This window comes from Xenopus laevis, chromosome 2S (assembly GCF_017654675.1).
Source record: "Xenopus laevis strain J_2021 chromosome 2S, Xenopus_laevis_v10.1, whole genome shotgun sequence".
Lineage (NCBI taxonomy): Eukaryota > Metazoa > Chordata > Amphibia > Anura > Pipidae > Xenopus > Xenopus laevis.
This window is the reverse complement of record NC_054374.1, coordinates 71,842,315-71,867,154: the sequence shown is the minus strand read 5'-3', so window position 1 is coordinate 71,867,154 and position 24,840 is coordinate 71,842,315. Positions and strand designations below refer to the sequence as shown.

The 24,840-nt window shown below is 40.7% G+C and overlaps 1 protein-coding gene across 3 annotated transcripts in view; it reads left to right on the top strand.

Moving 5' to 3' along the window:
* The window catches only part of LOC108704665 (granulocyte colony-stimulating factor receptor), a 40,327-nt gene that overhangs the window by 13,090 nt on the left and 2,397 nt on the right, over positions 1 to 24,840 (top strand). For all 3 annotated transcript variants that reach the window (XM_041583948.1, XM_041583947.1, XM_041583949.1), the window contains exons 3-15: positions 1,527 to 1,826; positions 9,071 to 9,194; positions 9,868 to 10,055; positions 11,343 to 11,497; positions 12,342 to 12,495; positions 13,071 to 13,153; positions 14,619 to 14,829; positions 15,735 to 15,920; positions 20,937 to 21,035; positions 21,539 to 21,685; positions 22,404 to 22,544; positions 22,654 to 22,750; positions 23,180 to 23,258. In XM_041583948.1, coding sequence (XP_041439882.1) covers positions 1,527 to 1,826; positions 9,071 to 9,194; positions 9,868 to 10,055; positions 11,343 to 11,497; positions 12,342 to 12,495; positions 13,071 to 13,153; positions 14,619 to 14,829; positions 15,735 to 15,920; positions 20,937 to 21,035; positions 21,539 to 21,685; positions 22,404 to 22,544; positions 22,654 to 22,750; positions 23,180 to 23,258 — 1,964 coding nt within the window. The remainder of the gene's footprint in view (positions 1 to 1,526; positions 1,827 to 9,070; positions 9,195 to 9,867; positions 10,056 to 11,342; positions 11,498 to 12,341; positions 12,496 to 13,070; positions 13,154 to 14,618; positions 14,830 to 15,734; positions 15,921 to 20,936; positions 21,036 to 21,538; positions 21,686 to 22,403; positions 22,545 to 22,653; positions 22,751 to 23,179; positions 23,259 to 24,840) is intronic.

The window sequence follows — 24,840 nt, the reverse complement described above, 5'->3', positions numbered from 1 at the left end:
TACACATGTGCCCAGTGTATAGTTTATGTGCCATATGTTATGAAAAGTAAGGGGGAAACAGGGTACCCAAAAAAAATTATTCCGTCCTTTTGCAGCCCATGAAAATGGAACAGACGCCAGCGTTTTTTGGGACTTAGAAAAAAAATTTACTTTTTTTTTTTGAAGTCCTATCTACTCTATTGCACTTTGCCTGGTCTGAGCTGGCGAAGGCAAGTCTGGCGTAAGAGGTAACGTTCAGTAAAATCAACTTCTTATTGAATTTGCGCAGTAACGATCTTTAGCCCTGGTGAAAATTCGTCCGGCGTTAGAGTGCGTAAGTTGCGCTAGAGTCTTCTTCGCTAGCATATTTTCGCCAGTGCCCATTAGTAAATAGGCGAAGTATCGAACTTACTTAACGCTGGTGAATTTTCGCCAGCGTTCACCACTTCGCACCTTAGTGAATTTCCCCGTCTGAATCTTCTGGGTCCAATGACATTGAGGGAAAACAATACTGTATCTGTAAGGTATTATACACATCTGCAAGTACAAGTCATGACTTAATATATACTGTATATGCCATGGGAATGAATGGTTTCACATGTCTGTTTAATTATAGTCTGATGACGCTCATTGAAATCCCATTAAAGGGGTTGTTCAACAATATATCAACTTTAAGTATGATGTAGAGAGTGATATTCTGAGACAATTTGCAATTGGTTTTCATTTATTATTATTTATGTTTTTTTTATTTAGCCTTTTATTCAGCAGCTCTCCAGTTTGCATACCTCTCAACATTTTGGAAATAAAAAGAGGGACAACTCCCATTTTTGTGGCCACACCCCCTAATTACCATGCTCATTTTTAAAATTTGTCAGGTTATGAAAGTTTTGCTAATGAAGGTGAATTGCCCTTTAAGCTGTGAGTCTTACTTTTCCCAAGGGACCTGTTGAAATTGTTACAAAAGTATCTTTTCTGCCGCTGTGGCTATTTTGGGCTCTCTATCAAAAGCCAATTAAGTTAGAAACTTTGTTTCTTTTTCTGGCTGTTCAGTGCAGAGAAAAAAGAGACTTTCCAGTACAAACAAGGGACTGCAGGTTGAGCTGTCAAAAGAGGGACTGTCCCTCCAAAAACAGGACAGTTGGGAGGTATGAGTTTGCAATTTTAGCAGTCTGGTTGCTAGGGTCTAAATTACCCTGGCAACCATGCATTGATTTGAATAAGGGACTGGAATATGAATAGGAGAGGCCTGAGTAGAAAGATGAGTAATAAAAAGTAGCAATAACAAAACATGTGTAGTCTTACAGAGCATTTGTTTTTAGATGGGCCAGTGACCCCCATTTGAAAGTCAAATAATTCAAAAACTATAAAAAGGAAAAAATGAAGACAAATTTAAAAAGTTGCTTAGAATTAGCCATTCTGTAATATACTAGAAGTTAATTTAAAGGTGAACCACTCCTTTAACCTAACAGATGTTCAAAAGGGCTATGTATTTAATTAATATAACATTTGGAGCCGAGTGTGTTTACTAATTCTACCCATCTTCACAGGTGTGACAGCCAAAACGTGTGGAGTCATTTCCATAGAATCTCACACAGTCCAGCTTGGTTCCCCTCTCTTTGCATCCTGTGCTGTTGGCAAACAAGTCTGCCCTGGTTTGAACCTGGATGCCCAAGTGATTTGGAAACTAGACCAAAATATCATCCCAAGTAAAGATCACGCTCATGTTCATCAAAATATGTCTTCAATCTACTTCAGAAGTTTCAACAAGACTTCTGCAGCGCTCTCTTGCCACTTTCGAATGGATCAAGGAATACAGCTAATGGACAGAGTGGAAATTAATGCTGGCTGTGAGTCTCATATTTCAAGAAGATTGTTAGGTTTTATTGCTCTTTTTTTTTACATTTTAGGGTTTTTTTCACAAAAAAATAAACAGAAAAGTAACAACGGAAAAGAAAGGAGAGGGATAAGATAAGAAACAAATAGAGGTCTAAAAACAGACAAAGACAGGTGGCAGCAGACATATCAGTTTTAGCTAGGCCTCAATTAGCCCATTCTGTCGCTCTATGATGTGGAGGCTGTTAGCGGTCAGGTTCAGAACCCACAAGAGCAATACAAATATAAATTTGTGTCGGCTTCCTCTTGAGATATATGCAGCCTTGTAGTATATTAGCACACCTTGTATATGTAGTGGCTTTCCCAAGTGATGAATAGCTTAAAACAAATTTCTAACCTGCATTGTGTAAGTACAAATTATATGTGTAAGAATTCATAAATAAATACAGTATGATTGTACTTAAACTTCTACTCAAATCCTACCTGTGCTTGAAGGAGAAGGACTTCTAACTTTGGGGTGTCAAAAGATAGGCACCCCAAGTGATCACATGTACTTACCTGAAACCGGTGCTCCTATCAGCAGAAAACTGCAACGGTCTGGGATTCCTCCAGCGAGCACCAAAGAGCGATTGTCTTCCTGCTTCTTTTTTCTCGTGGCTGAGCATGCACAGTAGCGCAAAAAGCTGAACTTTAAAGAAAACGTTGGCTATTTGGTCTACTGAGCATGCATCTGCCCCGGAAATTTGATGATGTTGGAAGACGATCACTCGAAGATGCTCGCTGGAAGAATCCAGGGCCGGTGCAGTTTTCTTCTGATAGGAGCACTGGCCCGGGGTTTCAGGTAAGTACATGCGATAACTTGGGGGTGCATAACTTTTGGCACCACCAAGTTAGAATCCTTTACTTCTGCCCCTAGATACAAGACAGTACTCCTCTCTGCAGTAATACAGTTAACACTTATGCAGTTATTTATTAAAGTCCAATTTTTTTTTCTGGTCTTACTTTTAAAGGGGAAAAACACTTTTTCAAGATTTATTAAAAGTCAGAATGAAAAAGTACTCAAACTCAGACTTGCCGAGTTCATGTAGAAGTCAATGGCAAATGTCCCATTGACATTTTAAAGAAATCCTGATCTGTTCTGGATTTCGTTTGATAATTTGAAGATTTCGTGGTATCGGGCGTTAAACCCGAAAAAAAAGTCCCAGGTTTCTGGCATCAAATCCGAAAGACAAATACGAAAAAGTCATATGATTCGGATTTTTTCACGAGTCTTTTACCTGCACAAGAAATTTTCGTGAAAATGTATTGATAAATAGGGGGGAAAGTCCAGGTGCATTTGGTTGGAGGGGTTTTCAGAAAATAGTGAGAACATTTTGGATTTTGATAAATAACCCCCTAAATCAGTATTGAATCTAAAATTAGGAATTATAGAGCCTAATATAAAAGAAGCATTAAGAAATACTATCCCCATAGTTATATAGACATATGGCATTCATTATCCAGAATGCTGGGGTTTTCTGAATAAGGGGTCTTTCCAGAATTTGGAACTACCATATGTACCATAAGCTAATAAAAACATGAAAACATTAATTAATAAGGATCTCTTTAGCACAAACATAGATTTATGCAGCTCAGTTAACATCAAGTATAAGGTATTCTTTTTTCCCTTGTCCTCTCCATGTCAGTACTCACCAGGACTAGCCCCTCCCCTCATGCTCCGTCAGAAGAACCCTCCCACAAACAATAAAGGTGTCACTTACACTCTCGACGGTGTCTTTTTGGTTCTTCTCCTTTGCTCCGCTCCTTTTCTAGGAGCTCGTTTTTCTTTTAGGGGGGGATTAGCTGGGACCTGCCCATAAGGCGTCCCTGGAACCGGCCTTTTCCCTGGCGAGTCAGGGTTTTTCGCCCGCCGTCTGCCTCAAAAGTAAGAACTCGGCGTTCCCCTGCTTCCTGGGTTACCGGCCTGCTCATAAAGCGTCCGGCTCCCATGCGACCTATGGCAGCCGCATCAGTTTTTGGAACGCAGACGGGGATGCAGAAGTTAGCGCTCGGCCACAATCGGAGGAGTTCGTCGGGGCGGTGACGTCATATCCGGAAATCCTTTTCTTCCGGGTTGTGGACAAGCAGCGCGCCTTGTTTGAATTGGCGTCCTGGGTCTGTGTCACGTCCGCTCTCGGCCACTGCTGTTCTCCTCTGGGTAGGCCTTAGTTTAGCGGACTCCAGGAGGGTACCTGTAATTATTGGGGCTGACTCAAGGGAAAGATTCCCACCTAACAGCTACCGTATTTTTTCTTTTTACTGCAGGTCCCTTCCTGGCTGGGTCCAAGCCGCATCCCCCAGAAGTCTAGTCCCCCCCCCTGCTGAGGTAGAAAAAAAAAAAAAAAAAAAAGATAAATCAAGCCCACGCATGCACTACATCTGTGTAGGACCTGGGCAGGTGGGGATATTAATAACTATATGCCTCTCTGTTTTCTCCTAGCACCACGAAGCCGGCCGCTAGGCGAAAGGAATCCCCCAGCCCTACGGAGGCCTCAAGCAGTCAATGCCTGGGATGCTCTGAACCAGCGCTAATGGGCAAAAGACTATGCCAGCTCTGTCTCACAGAAGCAGCAGGCACATCGATCCCGCCATCAGATATACGGGCCTGGATCAAACAAGCTGTAGCCCAGGAATTGTCAGGTGCCTCAGCTGTCACTACCCGAGCTTCCAAAGAGGCTCATCCACCAGAAGAGGATGCCTGTTGAGACCTATTGCTTGATTCTTCCTCAGAGGAAGATTCGGAAGAGGAACATTCTTCCTTTGACTTTAATCTGATTTCCCCATTGATTAGGGCCATGAGACTGGCCTTAAATCTCCAGGAAAAAGAGGCATCTACTGCCCAGTTCTTACCCTCAGCAAGGAAGAAGGGGCAAGTTTTTCCTCTACACCAAGAGGTGGCAGATCTGATAAAATCAGAATGGGAGGTCTTGTCCAAAAGAAGTCCAACTCAACAGCGATTTACCAAGTTATATCCCTTCAATGAAGAAGATATCAAGGACTTCTGTTCCGTCCCGGTTGTGGATGCCCCAGTACTAAACCTTTCCAGGAATACGCTCTTACCCATTGATGATCAAGCCTCACTGCGCGACCCCATGGATAAGAGACTTGAGACAGACCTGAAAAGAGCCTATCTTAATGCAGGAGAGTCTCTTAAGCCAGCGGTGGCTAGTCTTGCTGTAGCTAAAGCCATGGAGACTTGGCTAGCCAATATAGAGTCTGCTATCAAAGAAGGCCAGGACAGAAACGACATTCTAGAGGGCCTTACGGAACTAAAGTTGGGTTCTTCCTTCCTGATAAACACGTCTGTGGATCAGGTTAGATTAGCCTCAAGATCATTAGCCCTCTCTGTCTCAGCGAGAAGGGCTCTGTGGCTCAGATCATGGGAGGCGGACACTACTTCTAAGATTGCCCTTTGCACCCTCCCCTTCCAGGGGCAGGCATTGTTTGGAAAGAAAATGGAAGATCTAATTTCCAAGGCTTCTGGAGGAAAGAGCCAGCTGCTTCCCCAAAGGAAAAGAAGAAGGTTTCCAGAGAAACAGTCCTCAAAGGGCAAGTTTCCTTCTAAGACTAGACAAACGTCGGGAGAATCATATTCCTTTCGGAATAAGACCTCTGATGACAAATCATCAAGTTGGCGCGGGGGCCAGTCTGGATTGTTCAGGCGCTACAGAGGAAAATCCTCAGGCCCAGCCCGTCGCCCATTCTGAAGGTGGTGGTCCCCAGGGTCTCCAGTTGGGGGGAAGACTCCGCCACTTCTGGGACGCCTGGGATCAGTCCACAGACGATGCTTGGGTTCGCAGGGTGATCAAAGAGGGCTACAGTCTAGAGTTTGTCACCATCCTTCCGCGACCAGTCTTTCACCGTTCAGCTGTTCCAAGGAACCCAGAGAAAAGAAAGGCTCTTCTCCAGTGTCTCGATACCTTGACCCAGCAGAATGTCATCATTCCGGTCCCGAGAGAGGAAAAGAAGTCTGGGGTATACTCAGTCTTCTTCCTAGTCAAGAAGGCCTCGGGAGCTTGGCGCCCGATCCTAGACCTGAAATCAGTAAACAAGACTTTACGGAAGCAGCATTTCCGAATGGAGTCCTTGGACTCAGTGAAGAAAGCCTTATGCCCAGGCGATTGGATGTGTTCCCTAGATATACGCGACGCGTATCATCATGTTCCGGTCACCATCCGGGATCAACAGTTTCTACGATTTGCAGTAGGAAAGGCTCACTTCCAATTTCAATGTCTTCCTTTTGGCCTCTCCACAGCCCCGAGGGTCTTCTCCAAGATACTGGTGGTACTGGTAGCCCTTCTAAGATGGCAGAAGATCCGAATCTTCCATTACCTGGACGATCTAATCCTCCTTGCAGGCTCCAGGAAACAATTAATAGATCACAGGGAACAGGTGATATCTTTTCTACAGGGGCATGGATGGTATCTGAACTGGCAAAAGAGTCAACTTCTCCCAACTCAGAGAATAGTGTACCTAGGAGCAATCATAGACTCCTGCAGGGGTACCATCAGTCTGTCCGAGGAAAGACAACGAACCTTAGCACTAGAAGCAAGGGAACTAGGATTACTCCCCAGAGTCCCAGCGATCAGATTGGCGAAGATCTTGGGGATGATGACCTCATCCATAGGATTAGTCCCTTGGGCCCAGTGGAAGATGAGGGGAATTCAATTTCCTTTTCTTCATCAATGGGATGGGTTTTCCCAGGATCAGAGAATCATAATGTTACCTTCAATGTTGAAAGCTCTTTCCTGGTGGCAGGTCCCTCAACATTTGGCCAGGGGAGTCAAACTCTTCCTGAAACCATGGTCCATCCTGACCACAGATGCATCAGGCATAGGCTGGGGTGCAGAGTTAGAAAACCAAGTAGCTCAAGGCTCATGGCTAATTCCATCCTCAGACGTGCCCTCAAATGTGCTAGAGATCAGGGCGGTAATCGCAGCCTGTCGATTCTTCAGCGGTCAACTTCAGGGCCAAAGATTAATGGTTCGTTCCGACAACACGACCACAGTAGCCTATATCAGAAAGCAGGGGGGCACAAGAAGCATCTCACTGATGCAAGAAGTAGAGCCTCTCTTTCAAATTGCGGAAGAAACCTTGGAGGATCTCTCAGCAGTCTATATTCCAGGCAGAGAGAACCAAACAGCAGACTTCCTGAGCAGACACACGCTAGAAAGGCACGAATGGGAACTTCATTCCCGGATCTTCAGGATAATTGTCCAACGCTGGGGCCATCCCACAATAGATTTGATGGCTACTTCAAGGAACTCAAAATGCAAAAGGTTCTACTCAAGAGATCCAGAACACAAGGCACTAGCAGTAGACGCCTTCTGTCAGAAGTGGATCCATCCTTTGGCTTATATCTTTCCTCCTCTTCCTCTGATCGGGAAAGTGATTCAGAAGATCAGGGAGGACAGGGCGGAGGTCATATGCATAGCTCCGGCATGGCCGAGACGTCCCTGGTTTCCTCGTTTACTACAAATGACAGTGGATGCCCCATGGAAACTTCCATGTGCAGGACCTCTCCTAGTCCAAGGGACATTCATCCATCCAGACCCGGGTTCATTGGCCCTGACGGCTTGGCGACTGAGCGGCAGAATCTAGAGGCTCATGGTTTATCGGGAGAAGTCGTAAACACATTACTAAAATCCAGAAAGGATTCTACCAATAGCAGATATGGGAGAACCTGGGAATGTTTCAGGATGTGGAGAGAAACTAGAGGCATGCCTTCAGCAACCATTAAGGTTGGAGAATTGCTCGAGTTTTTGCAGTCAGGTCTGAGTAAGGGCTTGAGCGTAAGCACCCTGAGGACTCAGGTCTCAGCCTTATCTGCATTCTCTGAGGTGCGCTGGTCCCAGCATCCTTTGGTAGTTCGCTTCTTCAAGGCAGCCGTTAGAATCTTGCCAGCAAAGAGACCTTCTTGCCCGCAATGGGACCTACCTTTTGTACTACAGATGCTGTCCAGACACCCCTTCCATCCTACAGAAGAAATGTCATTATGGTTCCTGACGTTAAAAGCTGTGTTCCTGGTGGCAATCACCTCGGCCAAGAGGGTAGGGGAACTACAGGCTCTTCTATACGACAACACCAGTCCAGTGTTTTTTCAGGATAGAGTAGTCCTGAGATTTGCGACTTCATTCAAACCCAAGGTGGTATTTCCTTTCCATCTGAAAGACGAGTTATCTTTACCATCCTTTCCAGATGAGGAAGAAGACCAAGATCTTCGAGCATTAGACGTAGCAGTGGTGGTAAGATCCTATTGTGAGGCAACATCTCAGATACGAAATAGTGACCGTCTTTTTATTGTCCCTGCGGGAAAGAATAAGGGGAAAGCAGCCTCTTCCTACACGATCTCCAGTTGGATAAAGCTGGTCATTAAGAAGGCTTACTCGTCTCAAACCACTCAGGACCAAGCAAGCGTTAGGGCTCACTCTACCAGGGGGCAAGCAGCTTCATGGGCGGCTGAAGCGGGGACTCCAATGGAGGTGATTTGCAGAGCGGTCATCCAATACCTTTCTTTCACACTACAAGCTGGATGTCTCCTCATCCAGGAACGCTCAGTTTGGCGCCAGTGTTCTTAGATGTGCTTCTGGAAAGCAATAAATGTTTTTGCAGTTCAATGTCTGTGGTTATTTATCCCACCCTATGGATCCGGGGAGCTTGCTACATCCCGGTGAGTACTGACATGGAGAGGACAAGGGAAAAGGGAAAATTGCGTCATACTTACCGTGATTTTCCTTTCCTAGGCCTCTCCATGTCAGTATGGCCCTCCCAGACATTTAATTAAGGAGCTTGTTACTAGACACCGTCGAGAGTGTAAGTGACACCTTTATTGTTTGTGGGAGGGTTCTTCTGACGGAGCATGAGGGGAGGGGCTAGTCCCGGTGAGTACTGACATGGAGAGGCCTAGGAAAGGAAAATCACGGTAAGTATGACGCAATTTTCCCTTATTACAGAAAAAAGAAAATCCTTAAAAAAATAGAATTATTTGTTTGAAATGAACTCTGTGGGTGATGGCCTTCCCATCATTAGAAACTTAGAAAAAGGGATCCCATAACTATATGTGTAAATAATTAAAAAAAGGACAGTATTTGTTAAATACAAATCTGAAGTCTCTAGTTTTACATATGAAATATATTTATACAGCGGTTTATAAAAATCATATCCACTTCAAATACTGTGATGTATATCATCTACTACACTTATTTCTATATTGTTGTAGATCCTCCAGCTAAACCGACCAATCTGACCTGCCACCTAAACCTCACAGATGAAAGGCTAGTATGCAGTTGGCAACTTGGGAGTAACCCCCTGATAAAGACCAATGCTACTCTCTCAATTGCTGAGTAAGTACTGATTTATAATATATAAATATTCTCCAACGCACTCCAAGTCTTGAATTACGAATGGCTCTACCCCACATGGCCACACCGTTAAGATCAGGTATACATGAACATAAAAAGGATCAAGGGAGCCACACAAGCTGCACAACTGTGTTGTTACTTCTTATTGCACCAGTGTGTCATCCTGAATGTAGGCACACGCACACACATGTTTGCTTTTCGGCACTGGAATCTGCAGTGTGTATCTGCACCTGGGCTGACACAATAATGGATCCAGGTACATTCAACGTAAGGGGCTGATTCTCGGTCTGTTATTCAGCAGGCCGTGTTTTAGCCCAAAATTAGCTTAAAAGATATAACTGATAAAGGCTTGTGTGGATTCTGTTGACAAGTCTACTGGTACAGAACATTATTTCTGATTTACATACCGCCCACATAACAAACATGATACACAATACAAACTGCACAAAGGAAATGTTGGCCGTGTCATTTTCAACATTGAGTTAATGTAGACATTTATAAAGTGGTGGTGTATCCTTGTAATTTATTCAAGAAGCAAATAGTTATTTGAGTTTTTCAGCTGTACTATATATTATAACTTACATGATAAAGCAAAGCCCGAACATGCTGAAATTGCAAATACCAGAATTTTTTATTTATATTATTTATATTTTAGGACAAATAAAAACTGTACACCATATGAGGGAAAAAAATACACTTGTGTGCCTCGACCTGGTGAGACATCATGCGCCATACCTCGTACTCAATACCATCTCTACAAGAAACATGCAGTATGGATTACAGCGCAAAATGAGTTGGGACGTGTTATCTCATCCTATCTCTTTCTCACACCAATGAACTATGGTAAAGTCCTCTCTACTCTGAATTGTTTCTACATTGGGGAATAGTGTAAAAGTCTAGCAAACAATACTAACTAATCAGTGGGCACATGTTACTCGTCACCCCTCAGTTAGTAGTAATTCAGTAACATTCAAAGCAAGCTAACGCATCTCCTTAGCATTCTGAAATACAGCATGAATAAAGATTTCCCCAATACAATAACTACTGAATAACTACAATTACTGATCTAAAATAATGGAAACAATAATGATGGTTGCTAGACTATGTTATACCATTGCTACTCTTACTGGCCATGGTTAGGACAGATAATGACTAAAGTGTACTACTGTTTGCCCATTCAGACATTAGCCATATAGTTACATGAAATGAGACAACATATAAGGGCTCATTTACATCTGCTGGAATTCTGGGGGGAAAATGCTTCATTGTGGGAAAAAAAACATGGAGAAATTGATCTTTGCCCATGGACATAAATGAGCCCTCAGTGTTGTTTGTTTGTGTATATAGATAGATAGACAGATATGTGGTAATGATATATAATTTTACAGAACATTCAGGCAAACTGTTTTTTGTTCTGCTGAACCCTTTATTACTGGATACAGGATAGTGGCAGTTTTTAAATCAAATTTTATAAATGTTCCAATATATATTGGAAACAGGTGACTAAAGTAAAATGTCAAAAAGTGAACTTTGCCTTTGATTCCCCAGTAGTGGGAGTTGTTTTCTATATTCAGAGAAGCTTGCCGTATGGTCCTGGAAGCTGAAATTTTGTGGAAGGAACAGGTGGGCCACACACTCCTTTTTCACTGGTCCAGCTCACATATTGGAGCAGACTTTACACAGGAAGCTTGTCCTGTGTAAACATATTTAATTGTGATTATTAGGAAGGACTCATGAGGAAGTCTACTTACCCCTAAAAGGAACTCCCAGAGTGGATGGGTTTTGTCATTGCAAGGAGCAAAGGGAACAACTAAGAGATTGGCTGAAAGACTGGGAATATGAGGGTAAAGCTAGGAGACAAATACATTTCTCAAAAGTATTTGGATTGGAGAGAGTACAGTGGACAACCCAACATTCCTACTTGTATTACTGGTAGTCCACAAAGGCTCATATGTCATGAGGGAACTCACCAAAAGTATATAGGAGCAGGAATTGTGTTCTGTAAGCTGGTGAACACTCCAGTATTTCAATAAACTGCCTTAAAAATTAAAAATGTTGTCAAAATGATATCAATAGCTATGTGTAAGGACAATGAAGCTTTTTTTTAAGTTTTGTGCTTTCTTTATTTAGTGAAGTTGGATCCTCCAGTCATAAAGGAAGCAGCACCACTCCTGTCTCACCCCGGCTGTGTCAGGATTCAGACCAAAAAGTCAGAAACGGGGAGTTTTATTGAACAGTGGTATCAGTTGCGCTACAGAAAGGCAGAAGAGAACCAATGGACAGAGGTAAGTTATTGTACAAACCTGGATACTAAGGGGCACATTTACTTAGGGTCGAAGTAAAATCCTTCGACTTCGAAAATCGAAAAGGATTTACTTCGAAAGGATTTACCGCATTTAATACGATCGAACGATCGAAGGAAAATTCGTTTGATCGAATGATTAAATCCTTCGTATCGAACGATTCGAAGGATTTTAATCCATCGATCGAACGATTTTCCTTCGATCACAAATTGGCTAACATTGATGTTCGGTAGGTTTTAGGTGGCGAAGTAGGTGGTCAAAGTTTTTTTAAAGAGACAGTACTTCGACTATTGAATGGTCGAATAGTTGAACGATTTTTAGTTTGAATCGTTCGATTCGAAGTCGAAGTAGCCAATTCGATGGTCGAAGTAGCCAAAAAAATACTTTGAAATTCGAAGTATTTTTTATTCTAATCCTTCACTCGAGCTAAGTAAATGTGCCCCTTGATCTGTAGATTTTATGAGGCAAGAGGGCATAAACGGAATTCAAATCTAGGTATAATCCAAGCATAGTCAAATGCCGGACATTTTTTAATTTGTGTTTATACTGCAGTCAGGAGTTGTGATTACAATATTACTAATCCTGGAAAGTGCTAGTAAAAATATGTGTGCTACGGAGCCCAAATTAATCTAGGGGTGCTAGGCAGGTCCAGAATGGAATCAAAATAAGCTCTGGCAATTCAAATACACAGAGGCCCAAACAGCCCCCTACAGGTCCAAAAATAGTAACTATGGCATCTTACAGCAGACCCTCTAGCATTTGCACAGATTGCCAGTCTGCTCCTAGTGCTAGGGAGTCTTTGTCTAATTGTGTTTTATGACTTTAGACTAAACCCATAATGAAAGATTCAGATGAGTTGGAATACTGCAACCTTTCCCCTGCTACAAGATATCATTTCCAAATCCGCTGCATTCGAATATTTATGAAAGGATACTGGAGTGAGTGGGGATCAGATACAAGTTTGCTCACATCTGAATCAGGTTTGTATTTTTTAAATTTCAAGACACAGAATGGTACACCTGACTGTATTATGATACACTGGTCATAATATATTTTCAAACTGAAGCAAGTGGCATCACTATTTATCCATTTTTGTTATTTTCGTCATTTTATTTGTCTAATTGAAATGTTAACTTATAATACTTTTCCTATAGCATTATTGCCCAAGATTCTATTAAAATTCTATTACAATTGCACATTGCATTATAATTCTCTAACAGAGGGTAGATAAAAAAGCAACATAGCAAGCCAAGGAACAGGGTCTAATAAGGACATGCCCATTTGAACTGGTCAAATGAAAGTCAAAATAGCAGGGTCACCTTATTTGGATTTTTCATTTAAGAAAGATACAATAAAACAAAACTAGCATAGGTATAACTAGACTAAGCACAATTTTGCAGTCAAATCCAAATCCTAAGTGGACCATAAGAAAGTTTTGTTTTCTAAATGCCTTAATGTGGGAGGTCTAAATATTCCTAGTGATACCATGTATTTAATATATATATATACTGTAGAACACTGTCATTAATAGAAGATTGTATTGTTTATTATAAAGCTCCTACTGGTAAAGTGAAGACCTGGTGGAGGGTTCTAGAAGCTACAGGCGATGGCCCAACACAAATACAGCTATTGTGGAAGGTAAAGTACCTACATTTTAAATAGAATATGAAACACTTGTTTCCATTTCCTTCAGTTATCGTTATAGGAGGAGTATAACCACAGTGCATTTTACATGCATATATTTATGATCTTTACTTGCAAGCAATTTTTTTATCATACCCACAATCACAAAAAAGCCCTTTACTTTATGTCTGGTCAGTGGCTAGTCAGCTCTTCCATGCACCTCTGATTACTATAGGAGCAACCTATTGTATGGCATTTTGATGTGCACAAACTTGCAAATGCTTTTGTGCATAGTTTTTAGTAGAATAAGACCCATTGGCTGCTATTGCTGTATAAATCTGCTTTTAAGTGTAGTCATTTGCAAGAAATTACAGTAATGTGTCTCTTCAGTTTCGGACAACAATATTTTTTTTTGTTCTCAGTGGAAACAATCTCTTTTGTGCTACAGATACAAAATTACATCTGAATTACTTAATTGAACCAAAAGGATATAAAACACTTTAAATATTATTTGGCGTGATTGATTGCATGAATAAGCTGCCTAGCTGAGCTATTTTCAATCACAGAGAAGATGCCAAAAATAACGTGTTGATAAACTTACCATATTGAAGAGGTGGTTCAGGTGCAACAGCCCAAGACCCTCAACTCAAGGGTGCGGAAAACCATCAGCAATACTATCAAAGGAGAGTTCCAAGCATGCTAGAAAATCCACAGGGCCGCAAGCATGAAGTGAAAAATACTGTATTTTAATTTAATTAAAAGTAAACATCTCTGATGGCCTTTCGCATTTGGTGCCCTATAGGCACTTTGTCATGTCTAAGTGCCTAGTTAATAAATATGTACCCATAGGGTACGAAACGTGTGGGGTCATTGGACAAGTTTGCTGTTTAATTAAATTAAAATAAACAGCGTTTTCACTTTTTATATTTGTGGCCCTGTGGATTTCAAAGAGTGCCTATAGTCTGAGCTACACTCAATTTTCATACTAAAGCTAGCTAAGTATAACTTTCAGCCTATAGACTGACACCTCAGATGATTAACTGCTGTTATCTTTCTGAACCTACCAGTCCATTAGGGAAAAAGAATCACCAGATGAAGATATTATATTTCTTTATATTATTTAGTTTTATTCATTTGTATATTTTTTAAAAATAAATATATTGACTGGTTCTGCATTGTGCCAATAGGTGGCATATGGAGTTAAAACTCTCACTTAGCATTGAGTAGATGCATCAAGTTCATTCTTAAAGGAGAACTATCATAAAATAAGGAAACATATTGTTACAGATGCTAAAATATATTTAATTGCTGGAGGAGGGGGATATAATGTAATAGAGTATTGCCACTTTGGGATTATCCACTATTTCAAAAGTGGTTACTATCCACTACACACCACTGTCCTAAAATGAGGATTGAATTAAGGTACCATTGCCCAATATAAGGTCATAGGACTAGAGCTGTTTGTGTTGATCTCCATTAGGCACTAAAGAAGGAAGAAGTCAACTCTGAAAACCCCTGGTACATAGTGGGTATCAGGTTAGAGCCATACTGGAATGGCAATGTGGTGTGCAATACAACCTTTCTCAACTGCAGTTTCCATCTGCCACATGGAGCAACTGGTGCTTATCTATGGGTTTATAACACTGCTGGGCATTCACCAAGAATGGAAATTGACTTTAGAGATAGAAAAAGTAAGTACAAGGTTCTTACTATGTAAGAACTATATAACTAAGTACTAAGTATTTTTAGGAAGTAAGTTATAGGGGTAATTTATGTATGCCCTGGGCATTTTCATTGCTCAGATGAAATTCATTCACCATAGCAAAATGAACAAAAACTTGATTTATTTGGATAAACTGGAGTCTTCTGTAATTTGGAGCTTTCTGGATAATGGGTTTTTGGATAACAGAGCCCATACCTGTAATACTAGCACATTTTACACCAGTGCAATAACCTGTAGTAACAAATGTCACTCAGTAAAATTAATCACTGATTGGGTGCCATGGATTACTGACCATTGCACCAATGTTATTAAGTGGAGCCCATCCACAAGTAACATTTCAATTGCAATAAACAGAGCCAGCAAAAAAGAACACAATACGTCCAAGTTCTTTCATATGTGGTCTATCTACATAATACATCTCCCACAAAGAATTAGATGCCTCACAGTCTACACCTTTAGACACACGTCATGGTACGATATGGAATCTTTGAAGGATCACCCTTTGATCATGGAATCATCCAAATATCTAGCCACGTCACAACAGGAACAACTACAACCTGATAATGAGCCTCCCAGAAATCATCAGATTAACAGATTGCTAACCTCTTATCTGAATTAATCCTCATAAGACCCGCCCCCTCATGCTACTTGCCATAACTGAGCTGACTGTTTAAAAAGTTTGTTGAAAAGTTTTGATTTGAATGTCATAATCACTATATTCTTTGCTTTATGGAACTATGTACAAATGCTCTATGTGATTATAATCTATTATCCTTTAATAAAAACAAGTTAAAAAAAAAAAAAAACAGCCAGCAAACTTTTAAACAGATTACATGTTTTTATTAAAATAACTTCATGTCAACGCCATTGAAGTTCCAGGTATGCCTGTCTCCTGGATCCATGTGTTACCCAATAGTGATAACAGCCTTGCTGTGGAGTGGAGGTTGCAAACCATGGCTAAGAGCTATGTGCTGGAGTGGAGAAAAAGCTCACAAAATCTTGAAAGTGACTTCAAATGGAAAACTGAACCAGAAGGAAGCAGCACCTCCATCTTGCAAGGTAGGAACAATGTCTTTGATTGTAAGCTCGGCTATTGGTCGTTTCTGTATGTTCAATGTTCATTTATTTACAATGGGTTTTTGGATAACAGAGCCCATACCTGTAATGCTGCTGAATATGTTGCTGCTACATAATAATCATGGAAAATATACGGTACCTCAAACAAGTATATTGTGCACCTCATGGATGTACCCAACCAGGGCCACATTAGAAGTCACTGGGACCCCGTACAACAACATTTTCAGGCCCCCTGGGCTCTGCCCACCCCAGATCCCGTGCACACCACAGTTCAAAGACCACACCGACATCAGCGCTAAAAACGATAAACCCCCCCCACACACACACAAGTTATTAAAACCATTGATGGTCAGGGCCCCCTTATAAGTTAAAAAAACTGTGGAGCCAGGGTCCCCTTCTAAGTTTTTTTTTTTTTTAAGCATTGGTGCCAGGGCCCCCATAAAAGTTTTTTTTAAAAAAACATTGGCACCAGGGCCCCCCTTACAAGTTAAAAAGAAACATTAGGGCCCCAGAAAATATTTTTTTTAAAGAAAACATTGGTGGCAGGTGCCTATAAAGTATTAAAATAATACATTAAAATAAATAATACATAAAATAATACGTTAGTGGCCAAGGGTTTACTAAAATAAAAAAAACACACATTGGTGTTGTCGAGGTATTTTTTAAGTACAAAATAGATGTAGGAAGAATGCAATTGCAGACACAAGACACAAGAGTATCTATTTGTTCTGTTCTGGCATATAGATGAACAGATCCTTTATTTATGGGCAAAAGACCAACAGAATTAGTTAATGATTATGCTTTAAGGAGGTTAGGGTGGTTTCCAACAAGAACCAATTAGAAGAGAATATTCAGTTTCAACAACAGTAGGTATTGATTGACCGTTCACCTAATTCTGTATAATGAGACCATCCTTGAACAGAGGCATAAGTAGTTTGTTTAAGTTGATAGAAAGGATGGTGCTTAGTGTCATGCTGACATAGAATGTGGTTTCTGCTAATAGAGAAAAGACTAGCTGAAAGTGGTATACAACCATGTATTAGATATGATATATGTGATTATAATAAAGGCCACCTTATCAGTGTTCAGCAGAATTGAACTCGTGGCTTCAGGACTTCAAAGTCGGCTCCTTTTGTGACTTTGGGTCTTTTTGCAGCTTCGTGACTTCAAATTTGGCTCCTTTCGTGACTTCGGGTCTTTTCGCACCATCAGGACTTCAATGACCCCCTACCGTGACTTCACGTCTTTTCGTGGTTTCGGGACTTCAAGTTAAGCTCCTTTCGCGACTTTGGGTATTTTTGCGGCTTCATGACTTCAAATTCGGCTCCTTTCACGATTTTGTGTCTTTTTGCAGTTTCAGGACTTCAACTTCAGCTCCTTCTGTGACTTAGGGTCTTTTTGCGGCTTCGTGACTTCAAATTCGGATACTTTCGTGATTTCGGGTCTTTTCAAAGCATCAGGACTTCAATTAACCCCTTCCGTGACTTACCGTCTTTTCTCTGTTTCGGGGATTTCAAGTTCAGCTCCTTTCGTGACTTTGGGTCTTTTTGCGGCTTCGTGACTTCAAATTCAGCTCCTTTCGTGACTTCGGGTCTTTTCGCGGCATCAGGACTTCAATTTCCCCCTTCAGTGACTTTGTGTCTTTTTGCGGCTTCGGGACTTCAAGTTCAGTTCCTTTTGTGACTTTGGGTTTTTTTGCGGCTTCGGAGAATTTAAATTCGACTCCCTCCGTGACTTCGGGTCTTTTCAGGGCTTCAAGTTCGACTCCTTTCATGACTTCGGGTCTTTTTGTTGCTTCGGGACTTCAGCTTCGGCTTTTCAGGACTACGACTCTTCGGGACTTCGGCTGTTCCGCTTGGCAGTCAAGGGGGGCCCAGCTATTTCGAAAGGTGCAGCACAGCCAAGCTCCCCTTTTAGGCCCGGTACAGTAGTACCCCCCTGTCCCCAACCCCCGTATAAATGCATAGCTAACTTTTTTTATTAGCTATAAGCTTCTGCCTTTCAATTGATTAATTTATTGAGGGCTAATTTATTACTGCCAGGTAAGGTGTAAAGAGCAAAAAACAGCCCTCTTTACCGTTCTCATGTTGAGCCCAATCTGCAACACTTTACAACAAATTGAAAAAGAGATGCATATCTATGGGAAGGAGGTAGGAGGGACATAGACATACCCTATCATGCCCCCTAACATGCAGGTCATTTAGACATGCAAGATGGATGAGCCAATGGGTGCAAGGCACCTCTATTACAAGGGGCAGCAATTGTGCCATTTATGGTACTCTGGGGCAAATTTACTTACCTCCGAAGTTGCGCCAGTGATGACTTCGCCGCACTTCGCCAGGCGTAGTTTCGCCAGCGCGCTGCTAATTCACTATAATCCGAAGTTGCGCACAGGGAGGCAAAAGGTAGCGAAATTACGCTATTGATGCCTAATTTGCATACAGCGCCAAGTTAAAGTACAATGGACGTATATGTAGCAGCAAATACATTACACTACACAAGCCTGGGAAAGCTTCATAAAATAAAATAGAGTTGTTATTTTGCCCTATACATGCGCCCACTGTATAGTTTAGGTGCCATATGTTGGTAAATGTAGGGGGGAAGGAGGATACCCCCAAAAAAATTTACGATCTTTTTCAGCCTATCACCCTTAAAAAAGTAAAAGACACCAACGTTTTTTTGGGACTTTTTTTGAAGCAAGCCCTATCTACTCTATTGCACTTTGCCTGGTCTGAGGTGACGAAGGCAAGTCTGGCGCAATAGGTAAAATGCGCAAGATAGTGAATTAGCGTAGTTAAGTCCCTTCGCCATAGCGCAACTTCGCCTGGTGTAAGGGTGCGAAGTAGCGCTAGAGTAGGTCCACTTCGCTAGCGAATTTACACCAGCACCCGTTAGTAAAACGGCAAAGTAACGATATGACGTCACACTGGCGAATTTTCACTATCGTTAGCCACTTCGCCCTTTAGTAAATTTGCCCCTCTGTGTCAGGCAACTAAGGGGTACAATTTTTAGTGCTGTTGAGTCAGGAGCAATAGTAAATTAGTCGTTTACCCTGGGAATGGTAGTAGCATGTGCAGACAAGTACAGATGTATTTTCTATTACAGGTATCCCTTATCTGGTAAACCTTTATCCAAAAAGTTTAACCATTTCCCTTGGAGATTATTATTCCTGTTTCCTTCTGTAATAATAAAACTGTTCTCTGTCTATATTAGAGGCAAACAATCATATTGGGTTTATTTAATGCTTAAATGTTTTTAGCAGACTTGGTATGATGATTCAGGTTATGGAAAAAAAACATTATCAGGAAACCCCCATTTCCCAAGCATTGTAGGTAACATGAAATCATTCCATGATTAATAAACTAGTGTAGCCTGACCTGTTTTTGAATGACAAAAGCTAATACAGGTATGGGACCTCATATCCAGAAAGCTCAGGACCTGAGGGTTTCCGGATAATGGATCTTTCCGTAATTTGGATCTTCATTCCTTAAGTCTACAAGAAAATCACGTAAACATTATTAAACCCAATGGGCTGGTTTTGCTTCCAATAAGGAATAATTACATCTTAGTTTGGATCAAGTACAAGTTACTGTTTTATTAATACAGAAAAAAAGAAAATCTTTTTTTAAAAATTTGGAGTCTATGGGAGATGGCCATTTCTGGATAATGGGTTTCCTGATAACGGATCCCATACCTGTACAAGACTGTGCAATATCTGTTTTTTTTTATTTGAATCTGCTATTTGCTGTTTTTCACTCTCTTGGTACCATAGTTGCTGCTCTATACTCAGCTGCTGCAAGACCACATTAATTTTAAAAAAAAAAAACTTCTTTACTTATTCTGCTTATTTACAGCAGAAGCATTTTTGGACTGAATACACACTTTTTTCACTATTTGATAATTCATCAGTGTGCTACTGGATTCTTTTTGATGTATTTACAGCAGAATACACTTTTCTCCCTTGCACTATCTTTGGACAGAAGAACATGCCTTTTGTCAAAAATCAACATACTGCTTGGCAGAAAGTGTCTTGTCTAAAAATACAGTAAAAAGGAACAGAGCAGTACAAATACAGGTATGGAACCTGTTATCCAGAAGGCTTGGGACCTGGGGTTTTCCAGATAAAGGTTCCATAATTTTCCATAATTAACTAAGTCTAGGGTCAGACAGAGCTAAAATCCACAGGCCAATTTCAGCCCCCCCGAACCCTCCTCTTTAGTGTTCGCGTCTGCACCGGAGTCGAGACAAGGCTTCCAGACACACTTGGCGGATTTTGCCAAAGAAGTGTGAGACTTTTAAATTTGAGGCAAAATCTGTTGAGTGTGTTCGCACAGGAGCCGACATGAAGAGAGAATAATATTCTGCTTATTTCAGTAACTGCAATAAAAATATTTTTGTATTTGATTATATCTTCCCTTTAAGAACCTAAACAAAATGATATGGTACTTAAATCAGAATTATAAAGACCCTGTCCCATGTCTCCTGTTATATAATTATACTAGTGGTAATTTACTTATCCCCAAGCAGAGGTACATTCCTTAGAGCACTACTGCCCATGGGAATGGCTACGCTGCATTTGTGCTGGATAAAAAAATCTGAGGCTAGGTGCACAGTGTAACATGGTACAGGCCAGCCCTGTCCTTACTGTCTACCCAAAGACAGGCACACATTGCAGCTTGCACCTCTGCCTCCCTAAATTGCGCATCTGAATGACTTTGGAGGTCATAACTAACCCATATTAACGTCCACATTATAAGGCTGACTGTATTTTTTTGTTTTGTTTTTATAATGGAGCTTGGGATTTTTTTAAAGTTCAGAAAAGATCCCATGTACACTACAGTCCAACTGCTTGGGTCTTGTGCTGCCCTTATGCAGCTATTTGTTAGCTCTACCTAACCATCATTAAATCTGAAAAGTGTACCTAGTGAACATGCGCAAAGGCTGTTTAACCTCTGTCTTTATTCTTTAAGATTTAACCTTTGTTTCATTGACTTCCAGATATTGAACCTTTTCAGCAGTACACTGTCTGGGTTTATCCTGTTTATGAAAATCAAGTTGGTTCCCCAGTACAGGTTAATGCCTATTCCAGACAAGGAGGTGGGTGTTTTATACAGAAATTACGCTTGTGATTTTATTAAAACTGAGAATCATTGGCAGAGAATGGTTTTTGGGCTACTAAAGTTACCAGGAGCAGCTTTTTAGCCACCCCTGCTACCTTGCGGGCTGCTGACACCTGACGCAAGTTTCTCAACTCGCCTCATGGCAGCAGCCTCCCTGATACCACTATGAGATGTGACAGTTATAGAGGGCTGGTGATGGCCAACCTTACTTTTGCTACAAATGTTTTATTTTAGAATGGTAAACAAGTGAAGCTTTATTGTCTTTTAACTAACCATAACTTGATTAGTGAAACTAATCAATCTAAAAAGATCTAACAAGATCCAAGCTGGCATCCTAGCTGGCTCAGAAAACGGGTGTGCAGAGGACACATTGCATTGAATCCTTGCCGGGTGTCCCTAGCTAGTCTTACAGCTACCGTATATATCCATGTGTTCCTTGCGTGTTTCTTGTGTTTTTGTTATAATTTCATAATTTTACAGTTCCAGAAATTGCCCCCAAACTTACACTAATAAGTGTCACAAAGTCATCAGCCCAGCTGTCCTGGGAACCAGTCCCCTTGGAGAGACGCCATGGATTTATAACAAACTACACCGTCTTCTGGACTGACAGTGATAGAAGAACACTTTGTAAGTTATGTAGACTGATGTCATTCATTACAAAACTCAGGGGGTTATTTATCAAAATCCAAAATTGTATTAGAATTTTCTGAAATCGTTTCCCCTTATCTATCAATACATTTTCCCAAAAATGTCTTGTTTGGGAAAAACTTGATAAAACCGCGAAAAAAAAACGAAAACTGCAACTTTTTTCGGGTTTGATGGCTGAATACCGCCACTTTTTCAGATTTTACGCCCATAAACCATGAAATGTTCGGATTAGTGTGTGAAACCCAGCACAGATCAGGATATCATTGGGACTTCTTCCATTGACTTCTACATGAACTCAGCAGGTCTGTGTTGGAGTACTTTTTTATTCTGATTTTTAACACCCTCGGGGTTCAATAAATCCAGGAACAATTTTAGATTTTTTTCACAAAAAAAATCTGTTTTTCCCCTTTAAATGGCAAATGAGAAAAAAAATCGGGCTTTAATAAATAACCCCCTAATGGCTATTTTGAACTAGATTTTATACAGTTATTTTTATAGATTGTATTATATGCAAGCACTGGTGCAGCACAGGTTAGCTGCTTAAACTATTCCCTCATTAAGGCAATTCATATCTTCTCATTCATACAAACTCACGATAACACATGTTAACAAACTATAGCTTTTTGGACCAGGAACACCTATTCATCTATATTGAAGAAAAAAACTTTTCCTATTGCTTTTCTTTCTCTTTTTTTAGCTGTGACGCTGAACAGCAACTTGACAAGGTTTGTGATCAGGAACCTGCAGCCTTTAGGAATGTACAATGTGCTTTTAAGCTGCTCAACATCTGAAGGCAGTGTCAATGGATCAGTCCTCATGATTTATACCACTCTCTTAGGTAAGTATAAAGGTGGCAAAGTGAGTAAACAATGAATGTTTGGAAAGCCCCTGTACTAGATACAGGATAACAGAATATTGTTTAATTGTTACAATCTTTTATTATCCAGATGAGATGGAGATCCACGTATTAATAATGGTTCTGTGTATGTCATCTGTGATGATTGTTATTGGAAGCTCCTTCATTTGCCTGGGAAAACATAAAGGGTAAATTTCTGCATTTCTTGTGAAAGAGTTTGGGGGTTAAAGCAGTCCTCTACAACCCATTTCTGGGCAGTGATTCCATGTCCTTCGGTATGGGGTGTATAAAATACATTTTAACATAACTAGCAACCGTGCACTAACCTCTTTCACTACTATCTTCACATTTTATGGGCCCTATTGTACTTTGTTTCACAAACTACTTTCCTGTATTAAATTTGTATTTTGTATCAAGCATGGGCATTGCCCTTCAAGAAGATTGATCTATTGTCTCACCAGTAAGAATGTGCTATGCACAAATGATTTCAAATATTTTTTCTCTGATCAAGTCTAGTTTCCGGCTTACTGGTAGTTAGATGTCAGCAGCATATTTTTACAATTATTCATTGTTCAACAGTACTAGTAAGCCGTTCATGTTGCTTTCTTGTTTGACAGAGTGAAGAATAAGTTTTGGCAAGTTGTACCAGATCCTGCAAACAGCAGCATGGGGAAATGGAGGCCAGTATGTCATGAGGTAAAATAAATTAATATTGGAGATTCCTGGAAAATTTCAGGATTTATCGCATCCTTCAAGCCTTGTTCTGCAATTAAATATGCAGGCCATTATTCAGCGCAATGGGATTCCAGTAACAAATGTATAAATGTAAAAAAACAAAGCCACATTGAACCTGGGGTAATTATTTGATGTTGGACATCTCATCCCAACAAAGCTGCTTGACAATGTGTTTCTGCCTTGTTTTTATCAGCTGTATCCCCCAACAGCTATTATTTCCAATGATCAAACGCTTACTTTCTAGATAAAAAGGCACCTTGGTTGTGTACAGGCACCAACTAGCTGAAAAATCTTGGTGCTATGAGCTTTCAGCAACACCTTATAAAATTACCCTTGTGCTGTTAATTCTTGGAATCTGCCTTATGTTATTTCAGAGTTAATTTTGTAGTGCTGCAAAACAATTGATTTTTCAATAGCTAGAAAATACCTGAAGTTAAAGGGATCCTGTCATCGGAAAACATGTTTTTTTCAAAACACATCAGTTAATAGTGCTACTCCAGCAGAATTCTGCACTGAAATCCATTTCTCAATAGAGCAAACAGATTTTTTTATATTCAATTTTGAAATCTGACATGGGGCTAGACATTTTGTCAATTTCCCAGCTGCCCCGGGTCATGTGCCTGCACATTAGGAGAGAAATGCTTTCTGGCAGGCTGCTGTTTTTCCTTCTCAATGTAACTGAATGTGTCTCAGCGAGACATGGGTTTTTACTAATGAGTGTTGTTCTTAGATCTACCAGGCAGCTGTTATCTTTTGTTAGGGAGCTGTTATCTGGTTACCTTCCCATTGTTCTGTTGTTTGGCTGCTGGGGGGAAAAGGGAGGGGGGTGATATCACTCCAACTTGCAGTACAGCAGTAAAGAGTGATTGAAGTTTATCAGAGCACAAGTCACATGACTTGGGGCAGCTGGGAAATTGACAATATGTCTAGCCCCATGTCAGATTTCTAAATTAAATATAAAACAATCTGTTTACTCTTTTGAGAAATGGATTTCAGTGCAGAATTCTGCTGAAGCAGCACAATTAACTGATTCATTTTGAAAAAAAAGTTTTCCCCATAACAGTATCCCTTTCATGTTTTTATTGCTAGCTGTCACATAGGGTCCATTAGACGCATTGACTTGTACAGATTTTGAGTTCTCGCAACACATTTTTATAAGCAGGGTGCACTCTATAATATGTGCCACACTGAGGCAGCTTTAGTAATGCTGCTCCACATTACCCCCAGCGTTTACCCTTTACACTTTTGCAGGGGGTTCAGGGCAAGGCACTTACCACTGAACTGGAATTTTCAGCTTTAAGTAAACAGCTCTTTCCACCTTAGGTAACATGCTGGCTTTGCCACTTGAGGCAATGTTCTGACTGAACATAAGATTAGGGGTTGTTTTACCTTGTAATAAGGTTACATATACATAAATACATTGTAGTATCATTGATTCTAATAAAGTTCCAAGAGTTGGGGTTTGAGGAATATCTTGAACATTAAATCAACATTCACCCCAGATGTCAAGCTATTTTAATCTCAGGCAGGGCCATCCAGTTGG